The sequence below is a fragment of the Colias croceus genome, chromosome 14 (genome assembly GCF_905220415.1).
Source record: "Colias croceus chromosome 14, ilColCroc2.1".
Taxonomy (NCBI): domain Eukaryota; kingdom Metazoa; phylum Arthropoda; class Insecta; order Lepidoptera; family Pieridae; genus Colias; species Colias croceus.
The window spans coordinates 8,715,931-8,735,324 of NC_059550.1; the positions used below are offsets into that span (position 1 = coordinate 8,715,931).

General features: G+C 33.4%; 3 protein-coding genes across 3 annotated transcripts; 2 read left to right on the forward strand and 1 right to left on the reverse strand.

Moving 5' to 3' along the window:
* Positions 1 to 955: 955 nt before the first annotated feature.
* On the forward strand, positions 956 to 4,450 carry LOC123697501. The gene is made up of 5 exons (XM_045644040.1): positions 956 to 1,091; positions 1,168 to 1,286; positions 1,841 to 2,055; positions 2,210 to 2,981; positions 3,505 to 4,450. Exons 1-5 carry the CDS (start codon positions 1,069 to 1,071, stop codon positions 3,585 to 3,587), a joined length of 1,212 nt encoding a protein of 403 aa, XP_045499996.1. The 5' UTR covers positions 956 to 1,068; the 3' UTR covers positions 3,588 to 4,450.
* LOC123697500 (serine/arginine repetitive matrix protein 2-like) lies at positions 4,434 to 8,214 on the reverse strand. Its single transcript, XM_045644039.1, has 4 exons — positions 6,487 to 8,214; positions 6,352 to 6,409; positions 6,193 to 6,231; positions 4,434 to 6,069 (listed from the first exon to the last, which is right to left on the reverse strand). The coding sequence occupies exons 1-4, from the start codon at positions 7,900 to 7,902 to the stop codon at positions 5,405 to 5,407; spliced, it is 2,178 nt and encodes a 725-aa protein (XP_045499995.1). The 5' UTR covers positions 7,903 to 8,214; the 3' UTR covers positions 4,434 to 5,404.
* Positions 8,215 to 9,941: 1,727 nt separating this feature from the next.
* LOC123697502 lies at positions 9,942 to 17,784 on the forward strand. The gene is made up of 8 exons (XM_045644041.1): positions 9,942 to 10,159; positions 10,231 to 10,332; positions 10,429 to 10,524; positions 11,767 to 11,979; positions 12,269 to 15,074; positions 15,287 to 15,439; positions 16,628 to 16,777; positions 17,115 to 17,784. The coding sequence occupies exons 1-8, from the start codon at positions 10,085 to 10,087 to the stop codon at positions 17,300 to 17,302; spliced, it is 3,783 nt and encodes a 1,260-aa protein (XP_045499997.1). The 5' UTR covers positions 9,942 to 10,084; the 3' UTR covers positions 17,303 to 17,784.
* Positions 17,785 to 19,394: the final 1,610 nt, after the last annotated feature.

A 19,394-nucleotide genomic window follows, 5' to 3' on the forward strand; every position in this document is an offset into this window, starting at 1 on the left:
TTCACCAACCTCAGAGTCTTTGTCAAGTGTTGTTATGGATAATGTTAATGCTAAACAGATTTCACAAAGTAACGCCTATGGGGGTCATCGTAAAATTATATTTAAAACCGGAGATGAAGTTTTGTTTAAACACTATTATAAAAATGGAACCAAATATACATATAAATTTGGTATAATTAAAAAAAACATTGGCTCAAGGATGTATTTGGTTTATGTACCAGAACAAAATGTCTACGTTCGCAAACATATAGGTAGATCAAATTTTGATTTATAAGGGTTCTAAAAAATACAATGAACATGTGTCTGATGATGTGAGTTGCTTCGGGGACTACACTACTAATGGGGTGACTGAATCTTCAGTTCCTGTGGATACGGAACAAGATTCACCGCAATTGCAGGGGGTTCCTCATGACTCAAACGTCTTGTCATCGCCAGCTCCTCAACAAGAGCAGGTAGAGGAGGAGAGGAGTGAATCGGTACCAGTTGGCTCAGATTCTGAAGGAAGTTCTGTCGCTACTGGCGTGAGTTCTCCTTCCGCCCCTATAGACCCTCGGAGTGACGATCAGTTGACACCTCGTAGATATCCTTTGCGTATACGTAAAAAACGTAAATTTTTGTAATACCTAGTCATTAAGTTGTAACTAAAGGTGGAGGGATTGTAGTATATTAGTCATATTAGTGAGGGTAGACACAAATAATGTCACCGATCGTGTGTCAGTTTGTTGCCGGTGAATAAAAGTGATTGCATCATCCTTGTGTTTCAATCTAAATTAAGCCTCAAATACCATAATTATAAATATTAAATACCCTTAAATTATAATCTAACTCGCTTTATTGGAATTTTAGCCAAGAAGAGACTCAATGTCTAAGTAGCCGGCCCGTCGATATTTGTTAACTGTCAAATTGAAGTGACAACTGACAGTTGTCAAGTGTCATTTTCATAAAGCCCAATAAAGCCTGAAGCCGTGCTCAGTCTCAGAGCAATAAACCTAAATTTTCATTGTGACCCTTTATTGGTAATTAATAAAATAAAAACAGAACAAATAATTAAGCATTTTTACGTGCAATATGCCAGAGGATGCAAAAAAGCAGTATGTATTATTTAGAACTTTGATACATTGTTATTGACTTCATAGGTAGGTACTCACAAATAACAATCTGTTTCAGGCATAAAGGAAAACCTGACCCTAAAGAGCAGCGAAGGCGAAGAGGGCGGCAGCAGCAGAATGCCCCAGTTGAAAAGATACCAGAAAAAGAGCCTGATAGATTGCATCCAGTTATTGATGGTAAAATCTAAACTAGTTTAAAGCATTATAAAATTATACACTGTGTATGAATCCCATTGATTCATATTATCTCCTTCAATTGATTAATTACTTAGTCGCTGTAGGATAAAAACCTATCCCTGAGCAACTAGGGCCTAGACAAATTACGACTAAATCTGTTCATTTTACACATTCGATAACGCCTTTGTGTTATTAATACCAAAATGTTAAAAAGTGTTATTATGAACCTTAAACGAAAATACACTTGATAAAAATTTTGGTTTTTAAATAGTGTCTTGTTATTTAGATTTTTTGGTGTACATAGGTTATAAACACTCCGGGAATAACACGTCAAAATGTGGCTAATGATATTATTGTACAAGTGTCGAATTTCGATTTAGAGATAAAACGATTTGAGATTTAGTGTATTTAAACTCTCTCTCTCAAGTTGAATCGAACTGCACATGTTGTGCGAATTTTATTATAATCGGTTAAGTGGTATAGGTGTACATTGAGGACAAACATTATGACACGAGATTTAAATATTGTATTAAAGATTAAAAATAATGTTTCAGCAAAAGAAAAGTCAGAAAAACCAGTATACGAGCCGCCACCACCAGAATTCTATAAAAACTTGAAGCGTGAAACGGACGAAATAATAAAAATAACAGAAGAAGCAAATTCAAAGTATAAAAAGAAGGAGATTCTAAGTAATTGGTCCAAATATGAGATGCCAATAGATAGTTATGAAGAAATTGATGAACAAGAGAATCTAGGAGCTGATTATGAGGTAAACTATTTATTTAATAAAACTTTAATAAATAAATAATTATTTCGGACATTTTACACAATGTTATCATGTTTCCATGTGGAATACTAAAAAGTACCTTCTATTTTTCTTAATATTAACCTTTATAACCTTTTGTTTTTGATACAACTTTCAGACGCTCGCAACAGCGCCACTCTCAGTCGGTGGACATTTCCAATTCAAACATGAAAAATCTTGGGATACAAATACTGGACCTTCATTGTATGATAAATATTTTGATATCAATATGAAAAACTTAAATACAGCATTGTCGACAATACCATTTTTTGAACGAAATGGTATTGATCAATTGATTTTCAGTGAAATAGACATACAGAATATGAACCATAGAGCAACAAAGTTTAAACAAAAGTATTATAAAGATAAGAAATTCACCACTCCTGAATTAGAAGCTCAAGAGAGAATTCTAAATAGTTTAACTAAATCTGATGATAGTAATGAAAAAGAAGTAATTTCTACTGAAAAGGAAATTGATTTTAATATTAATAAACCTAATGATATCCTAGAGTCGGAGGAAACTGAAATAAAATCTGATATATTACCTAAATTAGAACAAAATGATATAAATTTAGATAAAGTTGAAAAAAATGAAAGAAAACCTGAAATTGCAGGTCCTGAAGTTCCAGCAGAAATGCCTCAAAATCTTGAAAGTACATTGAGTATTACAACTAGTGACAACAAAATAATTAAACCTGTAGATGACAAATGTGTTAAAAATAATGTTAATGAAAATGTTAAAGTATTAGAAGCTAATAAATTTGAAGATGACGTTGATGAGATTCTATATGACACAGCTAATAAAGATCCTCCTATCAAGGAAATACCAGCAGAGAAACCAAATAAAGTAGATACAATTCCTCTTGCAGCTAAAGTAGTTAATACAAAAGGTAAGCTTTTTTGTTCCACAGGTAATGTTAATTTATCAGAATATGCACTTACCTATAATAAACTACATGCATGCATTGAGAATATATATGGAGACGGCACCGCCTACATCACTTATGTTCCGCTCAACATACGCCATATGGCGTAACTGCACGCTCATTTTTTGTTTTAAAGTGAAACGCATCAAATATGCCTTCGTGTGTGTTACGATATTGCACAAATAATACGGAAAAGTGCAAAGGAATAACTTTCATCGGTAAGTACCTAACTAGATAATAATTTTAAAAACTTAGAGTATAAAAATGGCGCACAGATCTTGTTTGTGGTGTCTCCTCCATACGTAGTAATATTATCTCAATGCATACATGACACATTTTTACCACTATATTTACGTTACTGTAAAATAGTGGATACTTTACGTTCTCCGCATAGAAACTATATACATACCTTAAACTACATGAAAAAAAAAAACTTGCATACTGATAAGGCTATTTAGTCACCAGTTAACATTTTTTTTTATTCCAGCACCAGTTGAACCAGCTAAAAATCCTGTAATAGAATCTCCTGAAGACCTTGAAAAGTGGCTTGATGATTTCTTGGATGGTTAAAATATATTATCTGTGATAAACTAACCCATATTATTAATGTAAACATTCTTTTTATAATCTAATAATGAGTGTATAATTATTTAACTTGTTAATTATTAATATAAATTTAATTTTGTTAATTATTGACAAACATAATAAATGCAATTTTGTTATCGTATCTAAGTATAATTTGATTTATTATGAGCATTAGTAATGATCCATTAAACAGAAAAAGGCAAGTTTTCTGATAATCACTTATCCACCACCTTTTCCAAGTAGTAACTAAATTCTTTCATAACTTATATGTTAACTAGTCAAGTACAATTTGATTGCATGTTACGATTTTACTCTACCAAGTGTCCTCCAATTTTTATTAATCCATATACCATAAGAAAATATCTTGTGCGAAACGAAGAGTAGGAAAACTATTGTAAAGCTATATTCATAATTAAGTACTTACATAAATATTGAGTAAATATACATTTCTGAATGTAAGACTGTATTTAGTCTCACGCTGACTGTACGCGTACCGTCCGCGTCAGCGCTGATGCTGATGACCGAGATATAATATGATCATCTAGGAAGCATTAAAAAAAAAGACGTGTGGTAAACCCCGAGTGCCGCGGAAAAGCTATTGCATAGCATGCCTTCAAGCCACACCTCCGATCCCGTCGGAGTAGGGAGCGTGAGGTTTTATCGTTACGGAATTTCTCGATTCGGTCCCCGCGCTTAAGGCCCGCGATAGAAGCTATGCAATAGCTTAAGAATTATTAACAGAGCTGTCAGCGCCGGTAGTCAGTGTGAGACTTAATTCAGCCTAAAACGTTTGCTACGTTTTACATAAACTGGGAAATAAAGAAGACCTCATATAGTTTCATAAATAACATTTATTGTATACTTTCTACTACATTTCCCCAGTAATTTCCAGCAAGTTTTATATAGATTTATTGTTGACTTACACCATTTTATTAAGACTTAATGTAGGTATGTAAATCTAATAATATGAAAATTACAGAACAAAATGTTAAGTGGAATTGATTAAAAAATTCGCATCTGCAGAAGTTAGGGTCCTGCTGTGTGTGCCATTTGTTAAACCGCAAAGTTCTTCAGCTTGCAAATTTCTTTATGTTGATCCTTTTGAAAATTTCTTCTTGTGGAATAACGATGAAGGTCGCCATTGTAGCTTCTTGGTTTTTATTTTGAAGTTTATTGCTCCTTCAGATTGTTCAAGCATGATAGTTAAAGGTAGTTCGCTTTTTAAGAATAAAACACACTCCCAAGAGATCTTATATTTGCACATAACATAAACATCAGACCTCATTCTACAAACTTTTACAATAACATGGTATTTAACACCGTCCAGTGATAAACAAATAATAATAGAAATTATAAAATGCACTATATAATAAAAAACAAAAATTAATAATCTAGTTATTACATTAAAAAGGGCATTTAGTAAAATATCCTAAGTTTAAAACAGGTTTTTGATAAAAGAACTTTTCACATTTTATTTACAGAATTATTTATCTAAGTGCACCTATGCGTGTGTTGACAATCACATTTTTCAATGTTTATTTAAAAATAAACAAAGAAAATTTATTGAACATTTGCATTTGCATGTGAATGTTAGCACACTTGCTGATGCTTCCTAGATAGACCTGATAGATGTAGGTTCTATCAGTTATACAAAAAAAAGTGCATCGTAAATGCCTCAATTAATAATTCAAACATTCATAGTAAAATATGCCCAAAATAATTAAAGTATTAACTAAAGAGAATAATAGAATATGATTACTTAATTTATTCAACCAAAAATACATTTTGTAACTTTCTTTTATTTAGTATCTGTAATTATTATAATTAGGATTTTGATTATGATATTGATTACCTCTTCGGTTGTAATCATAATCAAAATTAGGTCTATTACCTCTCTGGTTTGGGTACGGTGGTTCAGGCTGCTTCAGAGTCTTGGCCCTCGCCGCTAGCTGAGACACGAGTTGAGCCGGCGTAAGATGAGCTATAGAAATCGGTGCACTGCTGCTGCCACTGCCACTGGGGTTGAACACCGATTTAGAGCTGTACAGATCTTCCTCAATCACCTGGGTATGTACCGACGAACGGAAGTATTCTGGATCGGTAGAGGTACTTGCATCACAGAACTTAACAGTCTCCCGAATTTCACACACTTCACACACCGGTTTAAAAGTTTGCACTGAAGCTTCTTTAACATCCTTCTGCACCTTCTTCTTGGGTCTCGACACCACTTTATCCAACGACAGCGCACAAATGATAGACTCGATGATCTGCTTGTTTCGCTGAGCGACGATCGATTTTTCTGTCTTCGAAAAATAGAACTCCATTGCCGATTGCCTCTTCAAGGGGGAGCCGAACATTGGTGCGATGGATTTCTGCTCTTGACCAATGTACAAGTTGTGTATCAATAAACGGTTGGGTAATGTCAAGTTACCAAGATGGGACAAAGCTACATTACAGCGATTCAGCACTGGAAGTACAAAGTTATAATATGTTTAATTTCCACACTAATTGTACAATACTGTTTTACATCATGGGAATACTAATATAGTACAAAAATAAATCTTAAGAATTGTAAAACAAAACTACCCACCAGAAACCCTAGCCTTTGGGTCCATGTTTTGAGTAACACCTGCAATATAAAATCATTTACATAAAACAAATCAAAATCATTACAATATAATCGAAAGAAGAAATTGTAATACTTAAAAAAATAAATTTAAACACTAAACAAAAATTGAACTTTTGTTACCCTTATTAGGTGCCAGCTTCAAATAATCTTCATGAGAAAGTTTTCCATCAGCGACCAACTGAAATTTAAATTTGGTATATACTTTTTGGTTACAATTTTTAATTCAATGTAGAGACAACAAAATAAATTAGTTACTTTTGCTAATGCGTCGTAAGGCGATGCTGGCGTTGTTTCGAGAATTTGTGAAGCTATTGGGTTTATAGGTATTGATGGTGTGGGTTGTGAAGGTGCAGGCACCATACAGGGCGCAGGTACCATTGCAGGATTCATTGTCGGTGCCATTGGTGTATTAAGAGGTGCCATGATATTTTGATTTGGAATCGGTTGAGGCAAAAGTTGGGGGTTGGGTTGTGGGGGATAATATTGCTCATTGTACCCTGTATATGCTGGCACCTGTGGATATTGGTATGAAGGGCCTCCATACTCATTACTCACAGGTGGCACATACTGTGGTTCCACTGGCAAAGGCAAATCGGTTGATGGTTTGCTGTATTTATCAGGGTAAAGAAAATCATCCTTTTGGACACGACTTTTCGATGTGGAGCGAGATCGTGTTCGCGATCTTGTTGAAGTGTATGTTCTCTTGTAAGGCGAACGCGAACGCGATCGGCGCTCCCGACGAGGTTCTGGACTCCGATTTCTTCTCATTCGCTGTGGGCTGTGACGTGGACTCCATTGAGGTGCATGCGCAGGACGTCTTGGACTACGGTGACGTGGATTGTGTGGTAATGGTTCTTGGCCTCTGAATCGTGTGTCATAATGACGTTTTGAAGGAGATATACGACGGTATCTAAACGGTGATCGTCTGAATTGAGACGAATCAAAAGTTGTCCTAAATGGTGGTTCATGACGAAATCGAGGAGATTCTCGCCGACGTTTATATGGATAATCTCCTTGGGCCCTATAAGAAAATCTATTCTTGCTTTCATTGAAATCGTGTCGTTCCCTAAAACCGCGATGTCTATCATCATCAAATTCATGTCTTCCCTTCATACTGCGATGCTTATCTTCATCAAAATCATGCTGTTCCCTAATGTCCCTATGGAAATCTTCATTTGAATCATGTCTTTCTTTTATTCGATTCTTCATTTCAAATTTTTCTTCTAATTTCTTCTTCTCACTTATTGATTCATCGAAATAGTCATCCAATTCAGTACCAGGGGGACGCAAGTCATCTGAAGATTCTAGATGTTTGGCAAGAAATTCCTTCACCTTAACTTCTTTATCTCTCCGTATAGCTTCTTGAGTTTTGCTTGGATCTCGACGGCTTCCTGGTTTGATATAATCATCTAAATGTTTATTTTCATACGGACTATCTCTGGATCCACGCCTTGAATTTCTTTCTTCATTTACGATCAGTTCGCGCAAATCACTGACGCTGTTGACTGCTTCCTCGTCGATGCGTCCTCTAGACCGTCGTTTTTCCTCGTTGTTCCAACTATCGATCACACTAAGACCATCCATGAAATCTTCTTTATTAAAATCATCGAAAAAATCACTTGGAATGTCCTCCCCTTCGGAAGATCCCTTTTTTGACTCCTCCTTGGACATTTTAAACACAACGGCAAACCACGATTTCGAAGAAGGTACACGTAAATCGTAAGGTACAACCGGTAATAAATCGCACTTAAATTTCTATCAAAGCCCAAAGGATAGAAAAACCCAAGAAAAATACTGAAGTAATCATACAAAATTAGGCGATAAGAGTATTATAATTATAAGTATTTATACGCTTAAAAACAAAACTAGTTATTAAAACAAAGCATTTCTTAACTTCCGTTTTACTTAAATATCATAGAATTTGTTGGTATCCAAATAAATTCATCCACAGTTTTCGATTGCGACAAGGCGTCGTTTTCATCGGTTTTGACTTTTGTCTGTTGTCAAATGTCAAATGTCAATATACCAATTAATATCATAGCTCATAGCATATCAATTTTCCAGAGACTTAGTGAGGCTAAGCGCGCACCACGATTTTAATTTTTGCGACACGATTTCAAAATCGCGCTGTAGAAAATCGCAGAGAGTACGGTGCGCGCACAACGATAATTTAATAGTGATTTTTACTCACTTTCATCATGGATTTCGTACAAGTTGCTTGTCTTTATTTACTACTTTAGAGGATAGCAAAAAAAAAAGAAAATTCGTCAATATTGGACTCATCCTTTTACAGCAGATAGAAATGTCAAAGGTTTCTTTTATCCATACTAATATTAGGTATAAATGCGAAAGTAACTCTGTCTGTCTGTAAATATGGTATAGAGATATTTTGATACCCGAGAAAGGCCATAGGATCGGTTTTATCCCGGAAATCCCACGGGAACGGCAACTATGCGGGTTTTTCTTTGACTGCGCGGGCGATGCCGCGGGTGGAAAGCTAGTCAGAAATACAATGAACTTCGGATGTATCCCAAAAAATTTTTTGGCTATTATAGAATGAAAATTCCGCCAAAAGGCCGCCCTTTGTGCTTTTTTTATTTTTTTTATTATTGTAACCTTTATGTAGGTAGGTATATTTTGTTTCTTGTACAATAAAGTGTTAAATAAATAAATAAATTCAAACCTTTGACAGATTACTGAATTTATGTTTACCAAACAGTACCTACCTATACCACTACGATGTTTACTGTTGGACAGACGCAACACAAGTGAAGTGCCGGCCGGGCCCGATTGTGTGATTTTATTATCGCAGTGCGCGCGGAACCATAGAATTTCATATTCTGCATTTCATTTTGGCGACAATCGCGTCGCGAGCAGTCGCAGCAAAATGTGACAAATCACAATTTTAAAATCGCTGTGATTATTTAATCGCATGTGCGCGCATTGTCATAGTAACTCATACGTTGTATTTCTGCGATAAAATAATCACGCTGCATAAAGTCGTGGTGCGCGCTTAGGCTTAAAATGTGGTTAAAATGTTTCATTCTGTAGCTTAGATCCTTAGCTTAGATCATTAAATGATCTAAGTTCTGTAGTATTAAATAAGTAAGTATGCAGAAAGAAAGCTGGAAACTTATAAGCGCTTATCGGCGCTTGTCAGCGCTGGTAAACCGCGCAGGAAAATATATGAACACGCACGATGAGTGCTGAACGGCGCTGACAAGTTCCGATATGCTTCAACACGCGCTGGCCAGCGCTGGGCGCTGCCATATAAAATTTGTCTTGGTCTGCTTCAAACTGCTTCCTATGTGTAGAACGAACCAGCGCTGACAAGAGCCGGTAAGCGCTTATAATTTTAAAAAGATAAAAGATAAAGATAATTTATTTGACTCCACACAGTTGAAGTAACACAATTTTCAAGCTTTCTTTCTGAATACGGCCTAATGGGCTTTAATTGAATGGAAACAAATCTATAATTATTTAATACCTACATCTTTTTTTAGAATGAAACTTTTACTATATCGCCGCATCGTCACAAACTAAGCGAGAGGGAATGATAAAGCGACGCTGTGAGCGAGATCGTTTCTTTATGGTTTCTCACGTTCACGTTGTCTTCATTACTTCTTTAGTCTATGCCATAACTTCACACAATTTGCATTTTGCTTGCCCTGGCTTGCCATAATAAACTTATACCTACCTAGGTACTCTTTGCACTTGCTTCACAACAAACTTAATGTCAAATTGATATTAAATGTCATAGTCTATGTCCATTAATAAAATTTCGCCGAAACCTTGAAGCTCGATATGTTTATTTAAATTTAGCAGGAAACTGCTTCCAAATTTATTTGGAACAATGGAGCTAACTCAGAGATTAGAATGCACACAAGAATTATTTTCAAATCAATCAGAAAGACTATGTCCAGAGCAGGTAAAACTTATTCTTAAAAATTTTAGGTAAATAAACTGCATTAAGTATTAATTTAATGAACTTTTTTGTAGATTGGATTCATAGGGATATGTGGAACAAAATACCCCGTGAAAAAAGGACCAAACAAAATCGGCAGAGATCCACAAACATGTAATATAGTTTTAAATCTGAACGTAAGTAATTACCAGTTGTTTTCAATGTGTTTCAAAAAACGTACAATACTTGCATGGAAAATAGCATTTGCATAACATATTCTATTTTATTTTCAGTCCATTTCACGTCAACATGCAGTGTTGAATGTTTTAAGTAACAATGAATACATGCTCATGGACCTGGACTCTGCAAATAAAACAAAACTACAAGATGTAAGAGTACTAATTTTCTTTATTTTTATGTTGTGTTTTAGGTGCAATTTTTTTTGTAAAATACAGTCAAAACCGTTTATGGCGACATCATTTAGAACAACATACCGGTTAAATTGACCAAAATCAAAGGTCCTGGCTGAATGTTATATGACCGCCTTAGCGAAAACATTGGTTTTTACGACATTGTTTAATACGACATACTGCATTAAGCGACCACATTTGGTTAATATTTTCGGAGAAATATATCTGTAGAACGACCGGCTCAGCTGTATTGTAAACAATTATTGAATAGGTAACTGTATCCACATCTGGCACGGTTTAATAGTCAATGGCTATTATTTTAAAAGTAATCAAAGTTTAGGGTCTTTTGTCATTTTTAGAAACAAAGCACATGCATGCCGTAGCTTGGCCGTAGCCTCAAGGCCCGCTTCGTCATATCTCTTAAGTCAGTTTGTTACTTATCGTTACACAAGGCGCACCAAAACATATTGTTGAGTTAACTGTGAAAATTGTAACATGTCGCAAAAAAGACAACAAATCAATATAGAAGAAAAATCGCGTATTATTTCAAAGCTAGAGAAGGGAATTCCAAACAAAAACCTGGCAAAAGAATATGGTGTATCAAAATTCAAATCCAGTTGTTACAACTATCGGTTTTTACGACTCAATATGAGTAGTCCCTTCGATGTCGTTACAACAGATTTTGACTGTATTTAAAATTCTGTGATGTATTTGCGTGCCTCATATTGAAAAACATATATTATGTGAAAGTATTCTATTCTCACTTCTCAACTTCTCAATTATGTTACATGCAATTTACTGAGATTCAAAATCTTTTGTTTTTTCAATATGGCACTTAAATGGCAAATGAAGCATCTAATGAAATTATATTTGGTATTTTATATATTATTTGCATATGGAATTTTACAAGGAAAATTACATTTTAAATTTTAATAATAACTATCATTGACCTAGGGGCTATCACATGGCACATGTAATCAAATTATGTATTTACAAAATATGTTATATCAATATTTAGAATTTTTGATTGATTTCCATTACACACTACGAAATTTAAAAAATTATTATATGAATATGAATGCATAATATGCTTCTACATATAACTGAGTATTTTTTGTGTACAATCTAACTGTTATCCACTTATTGGAACTTGTTTTAAATACACTAAGAATTATATAAGACATACATAAATATCCAATTAAACCTTTTAAATTATTTCAGAAAACCCTTAAGCCATACATACCTCATCCTCTAAAAAACGGCGACACTATACAGTTTGGTCAAGTGTTTGGTATCTTCAGATTGCTTGAAGAAGAAACAGACCTGCCGATGACACAAGCACTCGACATCCCTGACACACCTGTAGCGAACAGATTTGTGTCCAGGATACATCAAGTTACAACTGTGCCTGAGTCTCCTGATGCCAGCGATAAGGTAAGACCTTAAAAAATCGAGTTATTTTATGTATAAAATATTTGTGTAGCTAAAAATTAAGTTTAAAAAAAGGTTTTAATTTATTTCACACTAGCAACTCAAGCGAACCTTATTAATTGTGTTTTTTTCTTCTTACTTGTGCCTTAACAGAATGTTTTAAAAAAATCAATTTGACCAAGCTATTCTCATGTTTTACGCCTAATAACACATTTGGCGATTCATTTTTAATTTTGATTATATAGATTATACTAAAATGATCTGACATATTACAAGGTTTATAATTTTACAGGATGACTCATTTATAGCTCCATCACAACCAAAGCAGAAAAATGCATTTAAAAGTCCTAATACTAATTACATCAAAACATCAGGAAAGACTATTTCAATACAACCTGTTGGACAGAAGAAGATTGATAATGCGTATTGCAATTCATCCAAAAAATCCGACTCGTTTAACTTACATAATAATTCGAGTAGCATCAATGAATCATGGATTTCTGTGAAATCAAGTGATACAAGTGATTTAAATAATATTCATGAACAGGATACACAAATTCCTAATCAGCTTTGTAATATTAGTAATAATGAATCTCTTTTCGATGCTGCTACACAAATACCTGATGTTGAAGCTGAAAAACCGAGTTCACCTAATATTTATAGTATGGAAACACAAGTACCTGTTAAAGATTGTGAAGATAAAAACAATGAAAATCACATAGAGTCTGTAATTAATGATAAAGAAAATGATGTTAGTATATTCAATGCTGAAACACAACAATTAGAATTTAAAACACCCACGACTATTCAGGTTATCAATAAAGTTGATGTGAAAGACAAATCACATAGTTCAGATGATATAATACTATTTGATGAAATAGATAGTCAGACTCTTGATGATAACTTTGAATCTCAAGCTATATTACCACCAAGTCCAATATTTAACAAGTCTAATAATTCGAGTTCAAGTAGAAACACAAGCCTCCTGGCTTGTGTTTCAGAAAGACAGAAAGTAGAGAATAAAATAGAAGCAAAAATATTAAAGATTAAAAGTCCTCTACCAGATTCAACAAAAATCGATGATTTTGACTTCTTGCCTACACAAATAATACCTAAAAAGTGTATAGAAAATCCAATGGAAAATGATGATATTGATATTTTACCAACTCAAAAAATATTAGCAAAGGAAAATGATGATGATGTCACAGATTGTGAAGATGAAATTGAAGTGCCTAAAGAGCGTTCGAAACCCGCGGAAGATGAAGATTTAACAGATTTTGAGGATAATTTGGATGATGAAAAAATTGCTCCAAATAAGGAATTAAACTTTGAAGAATTAGCCACACAAGTTATAGAGGAAGATGTTCCAAAAAATACAGAAAATAAAGGAAATTCCACAAATTGTAATTTTGAAGACATGCTAACACAGATTATTCCAGAAGAAAATGGTTGTGACAAATCCAATGAGATCATAAATTTAGAAGATATGCCAACACAGGTAATACCAGCAGAATTACCAAAAGCTGAAAATAAAATTTTAAAACAAATAAGCGTAAGAGATTTCACAAATTTTAAAGTTCCTGTAATGTCACCAAAAGCGCAAAAGAAAAAAGGCATTTCAAAAGTGCAATCTCCAATTAAGGTGACGCCAAAAAGTGATATTAAACTTACTTCTTCAAGTTCAACAGTAGATGATGATGATTCCAATTATTATGCGGCTACTCAAGAACTATTTGATGACCTGTGCACCCAGAAGGAAACAGAAATTTCTGAACATGAAACAGAGAGGCAACTTACGAAAGATAATGTTCAGAACATTTCACTAGATAGTAGTGAGGGAGAGGATAAAATAGAACAGTTTGTTTCTTCTCTGTCGAGACAGCAGATAAGAGAAGTTGTTGGGGTTTCGATTCCGTTACTCAAGAGAATGCCCAGTGATAGTTCTGATATGGAAGTTACTCCTAGAAAAATTACTCCATTACAATTTATGGAAATTGATTTACCCAATAGCCAAGAAATTAAAACAAGTGTTACATTACAATCAAAAGCCACGGTTACGGACTCCTCGAGCGATTCAGATACTGACAAAGATACGAAACCAAATACTCCTTTAGTGTTCAAATCGAAAAAAAGAATATCAAAAGAAGCTAAAATAGATTTAACTAAAAAATTTGATACATCACATTTACCTTCTAGGATAATAACGCGCGTGCGAAAACCTACAGAAAAAGTTTTAAATGGCAACCAGTCCAATATTTCAAAATCTATTTTAAAATCAAAGATCATAATGGACCAAGAAGATGGTATAAACACAGATATAATTAATGAAAACCTTGCCAGACTTAAAAGCGAAAAATCTAAAAACATAGATAGTGAAACTTCTAAAACAAGCAAAGAAGCAAAGTCTGGAAATAAAACCGAACCTCAGAAAATACAAATCAAAGAAACACCAGCTCTAACCTCGAAAGAGGCCAGCAATGATATTAAAATAGACAACAATAAGAAACAAGAAAATATTGATGCAAACATAATTAAAGATGATAAAGGTTCGAGAAAAACTCGCAGCAGTAATAAGAACCTTAGTAATACTCAAATAAATGAAAGCAGTGTTAATAAAAGTAATTCAGATTCAATAACTGAGGATAGCCGTGAAACGCGAAGCCGTAGAAAGGCAAATACAACTGTTAGCAAAAGATCAACGGCTATAGAAATCGAACCATTGCCAGCAAAACGTACACGAAATAAACGTGTCGTTGAAATAATAGATTCATCACCGGAAACAGAAGTAAGGCGGAGTAGACGTACGAAATCAAATAAGGAAGAAAATGACAAATCAAAGAATACAAGCAGCTCTAATCAACATGAAGAAAGCACTGTTTATAGTATATCGTCAGGGTCAGACGTGGCTTCGCCTAGATTAAAAAGGTCTGCGTCAAAGGACTTTTTGTTCCCACCTAGAAAAAGGGGTAGACCACCAAGACCTGCGACTGCATTGGGAATCGGTTTGAGGGCAACACCGGCGAGAAAACTCAAAACGCAACATGTTTTGTTAACAGCCTTTCCAAATGAGGAAGTCAAAACCAAGTTGGAAGAGTTAGGTAAGCGTTCTGAGATTTATATTGGGGCTAAAATCTTAAAATGTATTATTTGAATTTTAGTAGCTATAGATTTATTTGAGATCTATTAGCAAAACTATTTGTCTTTGTGTTGATATAAATATTTTTGCTTGAGAAAAACATTTCCTTTTTTCAACTGCTTTTTATTTACATTTTTTTGAATTTTTAAAACGACTTTTTATTACATATTTCAGGAGCAGTAATAGTAACAGATGTAAAGAAATGTACAGTTGTACTAATGTTGAAAATAAAGAGGACATTTAAGTTCCTGTGTGCAGTGGGACTCGGGAAACCTATAGTGGGTCAGCAGTGGGTTCAAGCGTGCGTTGATAATAAAGTTATTGTTGGTATGTATTTTTATCCTTTTTTTAAATATTTTTAACTAGCTTTCACCCGCGGCTTCGCTTGCGTTTTCAAAGTAAATCCCCATAGTTCCCATTTCCCTGGGGTTTTTCGGGATAAAATTATCCTCTGTGTTAATCCAAGTTAACCTTTATATTATGTGTGCTAAATTTCATCAATTGGTTATTAAATGAGCAATAAATCCTAATTGGTCATATTTACAAAAAAAAATATTTTTTATATTATATACTGGCTTCTATTATTATTAGGAATCAGTCCATCGCTATATTAACACGATTATTCTCCGATTGTATAATCGGAAACGTTGAAATGATAACGCTGTTTTGAATTGTAATATTATTATCACCACAACAATATAATTTTAGCATTGCATATAATAATTATACATTTAATAGCTTTCCGGTGTCTTCTTATCAGACTATCAGAGTGACATCATTATTATTTACTAGCGGTCCGCCCCGGCTTCGCCCGTGGTAAATATTTCGCAATAAAAGGTAGCCTATGTTCTTTCTCAGGGTCTAAAGATTATCTGTGCCAAATTCAGGTGTGCCATTGGTCCAGTAGTTTATACGTGAAAACCATACATACATACATACAAACCTTTCCTCTTTATAATATTAGTATAGATTAATAATATGCCTTTCAAATTTCAATTGGTGAAATTGTTTTCAAAATCCTTCTTGTAATAATATATCAAGTATGAAAAATCTACTTTTTACATATCTGTCATATTGTTTTATTTATTAGTTATTTATTGGTTAGGTAAAAAGTTTGATGCGCGCTTTTGTATGATGTATTTACCGCATGAGCGTAGAATTGAGGATTCCTGGGTTCGATTCCCGGTGGAGACGAAGAAAGAATAGTCTCTTTCTCACCTACTTGTCTCTAAGAAAATCGATCAGTGATGTATGCATAATGCATCTGCCCCTTACCACACTAGGGACTTCACTTTATAATGAAAAAAGAAATATTAGAAAATAGCGGTCCGCCCCGGCGTCGCCCGTGGTACATATTTACGTTTTCTCTACATAAGAACCATCCTCGAACTTCAAGGAATATAATAAAAAAAGAATTATCGAAATCGGTTCAGCCGTTCTCGAGTTATGCGCTTACCAACACATTTTGCGATTCATTTTTATATTATAGATTTGTTATTTCAATTGTTATTTCAGACCCCTGGCTATACTTATTACACGATGAAGAAATGGAAGAAAGGTTTCACTTCAGCCTGCAAAGGACTCTTGTAAGCAAGAGGAATTTCTTAAAGGGCTACAACATAACCTCGACGCCTAGTGCTCAGCCCCCTGAAGCGGAAATGAAATGTAAGAATAATAATAGCATATTTTAGAAATTTGAGATTTTAAATGATTTTCGTACGTTTTGATATTATGGAGGTTTTAAGTGCAATATTTTCGTACGTTTTGCCAGATTTTATTTCATAAATTAAAAGTTGAAAACGCGATTTATTTTAAGATAAATATAAGTATTAGAAATTTATAGAAAATAATGCTATTAACCGCTTTTAAAATAGGTGGATTATTATATTTTTGTTCTAAGCTACATACATATATATACATCGAAGAAAACCCAGAAAAATTTTATTCGCAATATTTTTTATCTTATTACACAAATATTTATTCATAATTATCGACATTCCAGTAATAGTCCAATGTTCCGGAGGTCAGTGGAAGAAAGGCGGGACCAACTGGGTTGTGGTATCATCCCGGAACGATAAACATCTCTGGCCGGATCTATTGGAAATGGGCGCCATTATTGTTTCCACAGAATTCATTCTAGGTGGCGTTATGTTGCAGAAATTAGAAGTCGACAGATATAGATTGGCTTAACGTTAAAATTTCCTGTATATAAAAATGTTAGTTATATATTATGTTGTTTTTTATGTAAATGTGTTGTTTTTGTCTTACAAAATGATTAAGTGCGTTTTGGAATTTTTGCGGAGACATTTTAATTATCCCTCTGTTAAATTATCTTAGCCTTATTATTATCAATAATTTAATCAGATTAAAAAAATAAGGAATCAGTTGTGAAATATCTGGTCCATACTCCATCTTGGGTTTCTAGAATCGATCGTGTCATAATATGAGGAATTAAAAACATTCAATCAAGGGCTAATCATATAGTTATTCCATAAAGAACTAAAGGGACGCAAGACAGTTTTTACTTTTAGTGCCTACACTTGTAAGTAAGTGCAATGATAACTTATACAATTAAATTTCACAACTGTTTCCTTCACTATATGAATATTTACAACTTTTGTTTTTCTCGTGTTAAATTCAACTCCAAAATGTATAAATGAATCTTTTAATATTTTAGAATCTTTTAATATTTTAGTTTAGCTTAGGCACATGCATTTACCATCATATTATTCCAAAAAGATATTGGCTGGACTCAGATCAATGTAACTGTTATAATTGAAAAAATAAGAAATCCTTGAAGTACAAAATGATATATTTCAGAAGTTTATTATAATTTTCATTCTAGATATATATTTTTTTTTATCTTTTACCAAATACATTTGGAATAAAAGATTTCAATTCCAGTACTATAGTAAATATAAAAGTAATGTAACTATGACAATTATTTAGCTTTAAGAATTATATTTCGATTAACCAACCCACCATAAGCACCATATTATTATACAAAAATATGAATCATCACATAGTAACGAAAAATTGTTTTATTAAAATTTATAAAAATTGTAATATCTTTATGTAATAAGAATATTGTATTAATGAAACTTCAGTGATTAATGAATACTGACTTATTATTATTTTACGAATTGTATAATTTCAAATAATTTGGCTTAGTTTTAACAATGTTTTTAAATATTTTTATGTTATTGTAATTATAATTAATAAATGAGTTTTTATAAAAAAGTGTTTTCCTTTACCATTCGCTTACCTTCCTTCGAAAAAATCGCTTGATTTGAGTCATCACACGGTGCAATGTGCATTTACATCAAACGAGCGAATGCTCATTCTAACTCCACTACTTATGTCAAATTATTTTAGTGTAAACAGGCGTAGAGTATTCTTTTGTTTTTCTAAATGCTTTTGAAAAGATAGTCTTTTCAAATATATTCAATTCAATATATATGCAATATTCTAATACTGAACAACACTGAATATGATTTTTTGTTTACACTAAAAGATCACGAAAGAATAGCTCTAGGTACATACCTAGTCCATGTTCGTTTGTGAACGCACACTTCCGTGCCGAACGTTTTATCTAACGATACCAACAAAACGAATTTTTATATTCTTTATGGAACTTAAGGTTCGTCCTATTACCAAGTCGTAGGCTGTGTCGGAATGTCGATGAAAGTTACGTATGACTGACTAATATATTGAAAAGTAGCTGTGCCCCGCGGAGAGTGAGTTTAGCGCGTTCAAACAAACAAACTCTTCAGCTTTAAAATATTAGTATAGATGTAAATGTTTATACATAGGTAGGGTTGATGTACCACTAGTTGACCATATAAGCGGTTTTATCTTTAGCTATATATAAAAAACGGGTTATTTGTTTTACGTTCAATGTACAATAAAATGAATAAGTTTTATAATATTACTGCTCTAAATAATTACCAAATTAAGGCTAGAATTTTGAATTGGTTATCTAGTCTTGACTACAATGACACTGAAAATCTATTATAAATTCCTTAAATGGATTAATTAATACATGCATTACACAAACACAAACACACACACACACACACACACACACGCACCCACATAACACGCACGCATGCACACACGCACACTCACATAAACTTATTCACTTTAATATAACTAGTATTGATAATGGTTTTGGACTTATTGATTTTGTTTTTTTTTTTTCTCTTTTTAATTTTAATTATTAAAATATTAATTTCCATTTCTTGATTTTTACATTTTAATATACTTATCGTGAATCTTAATT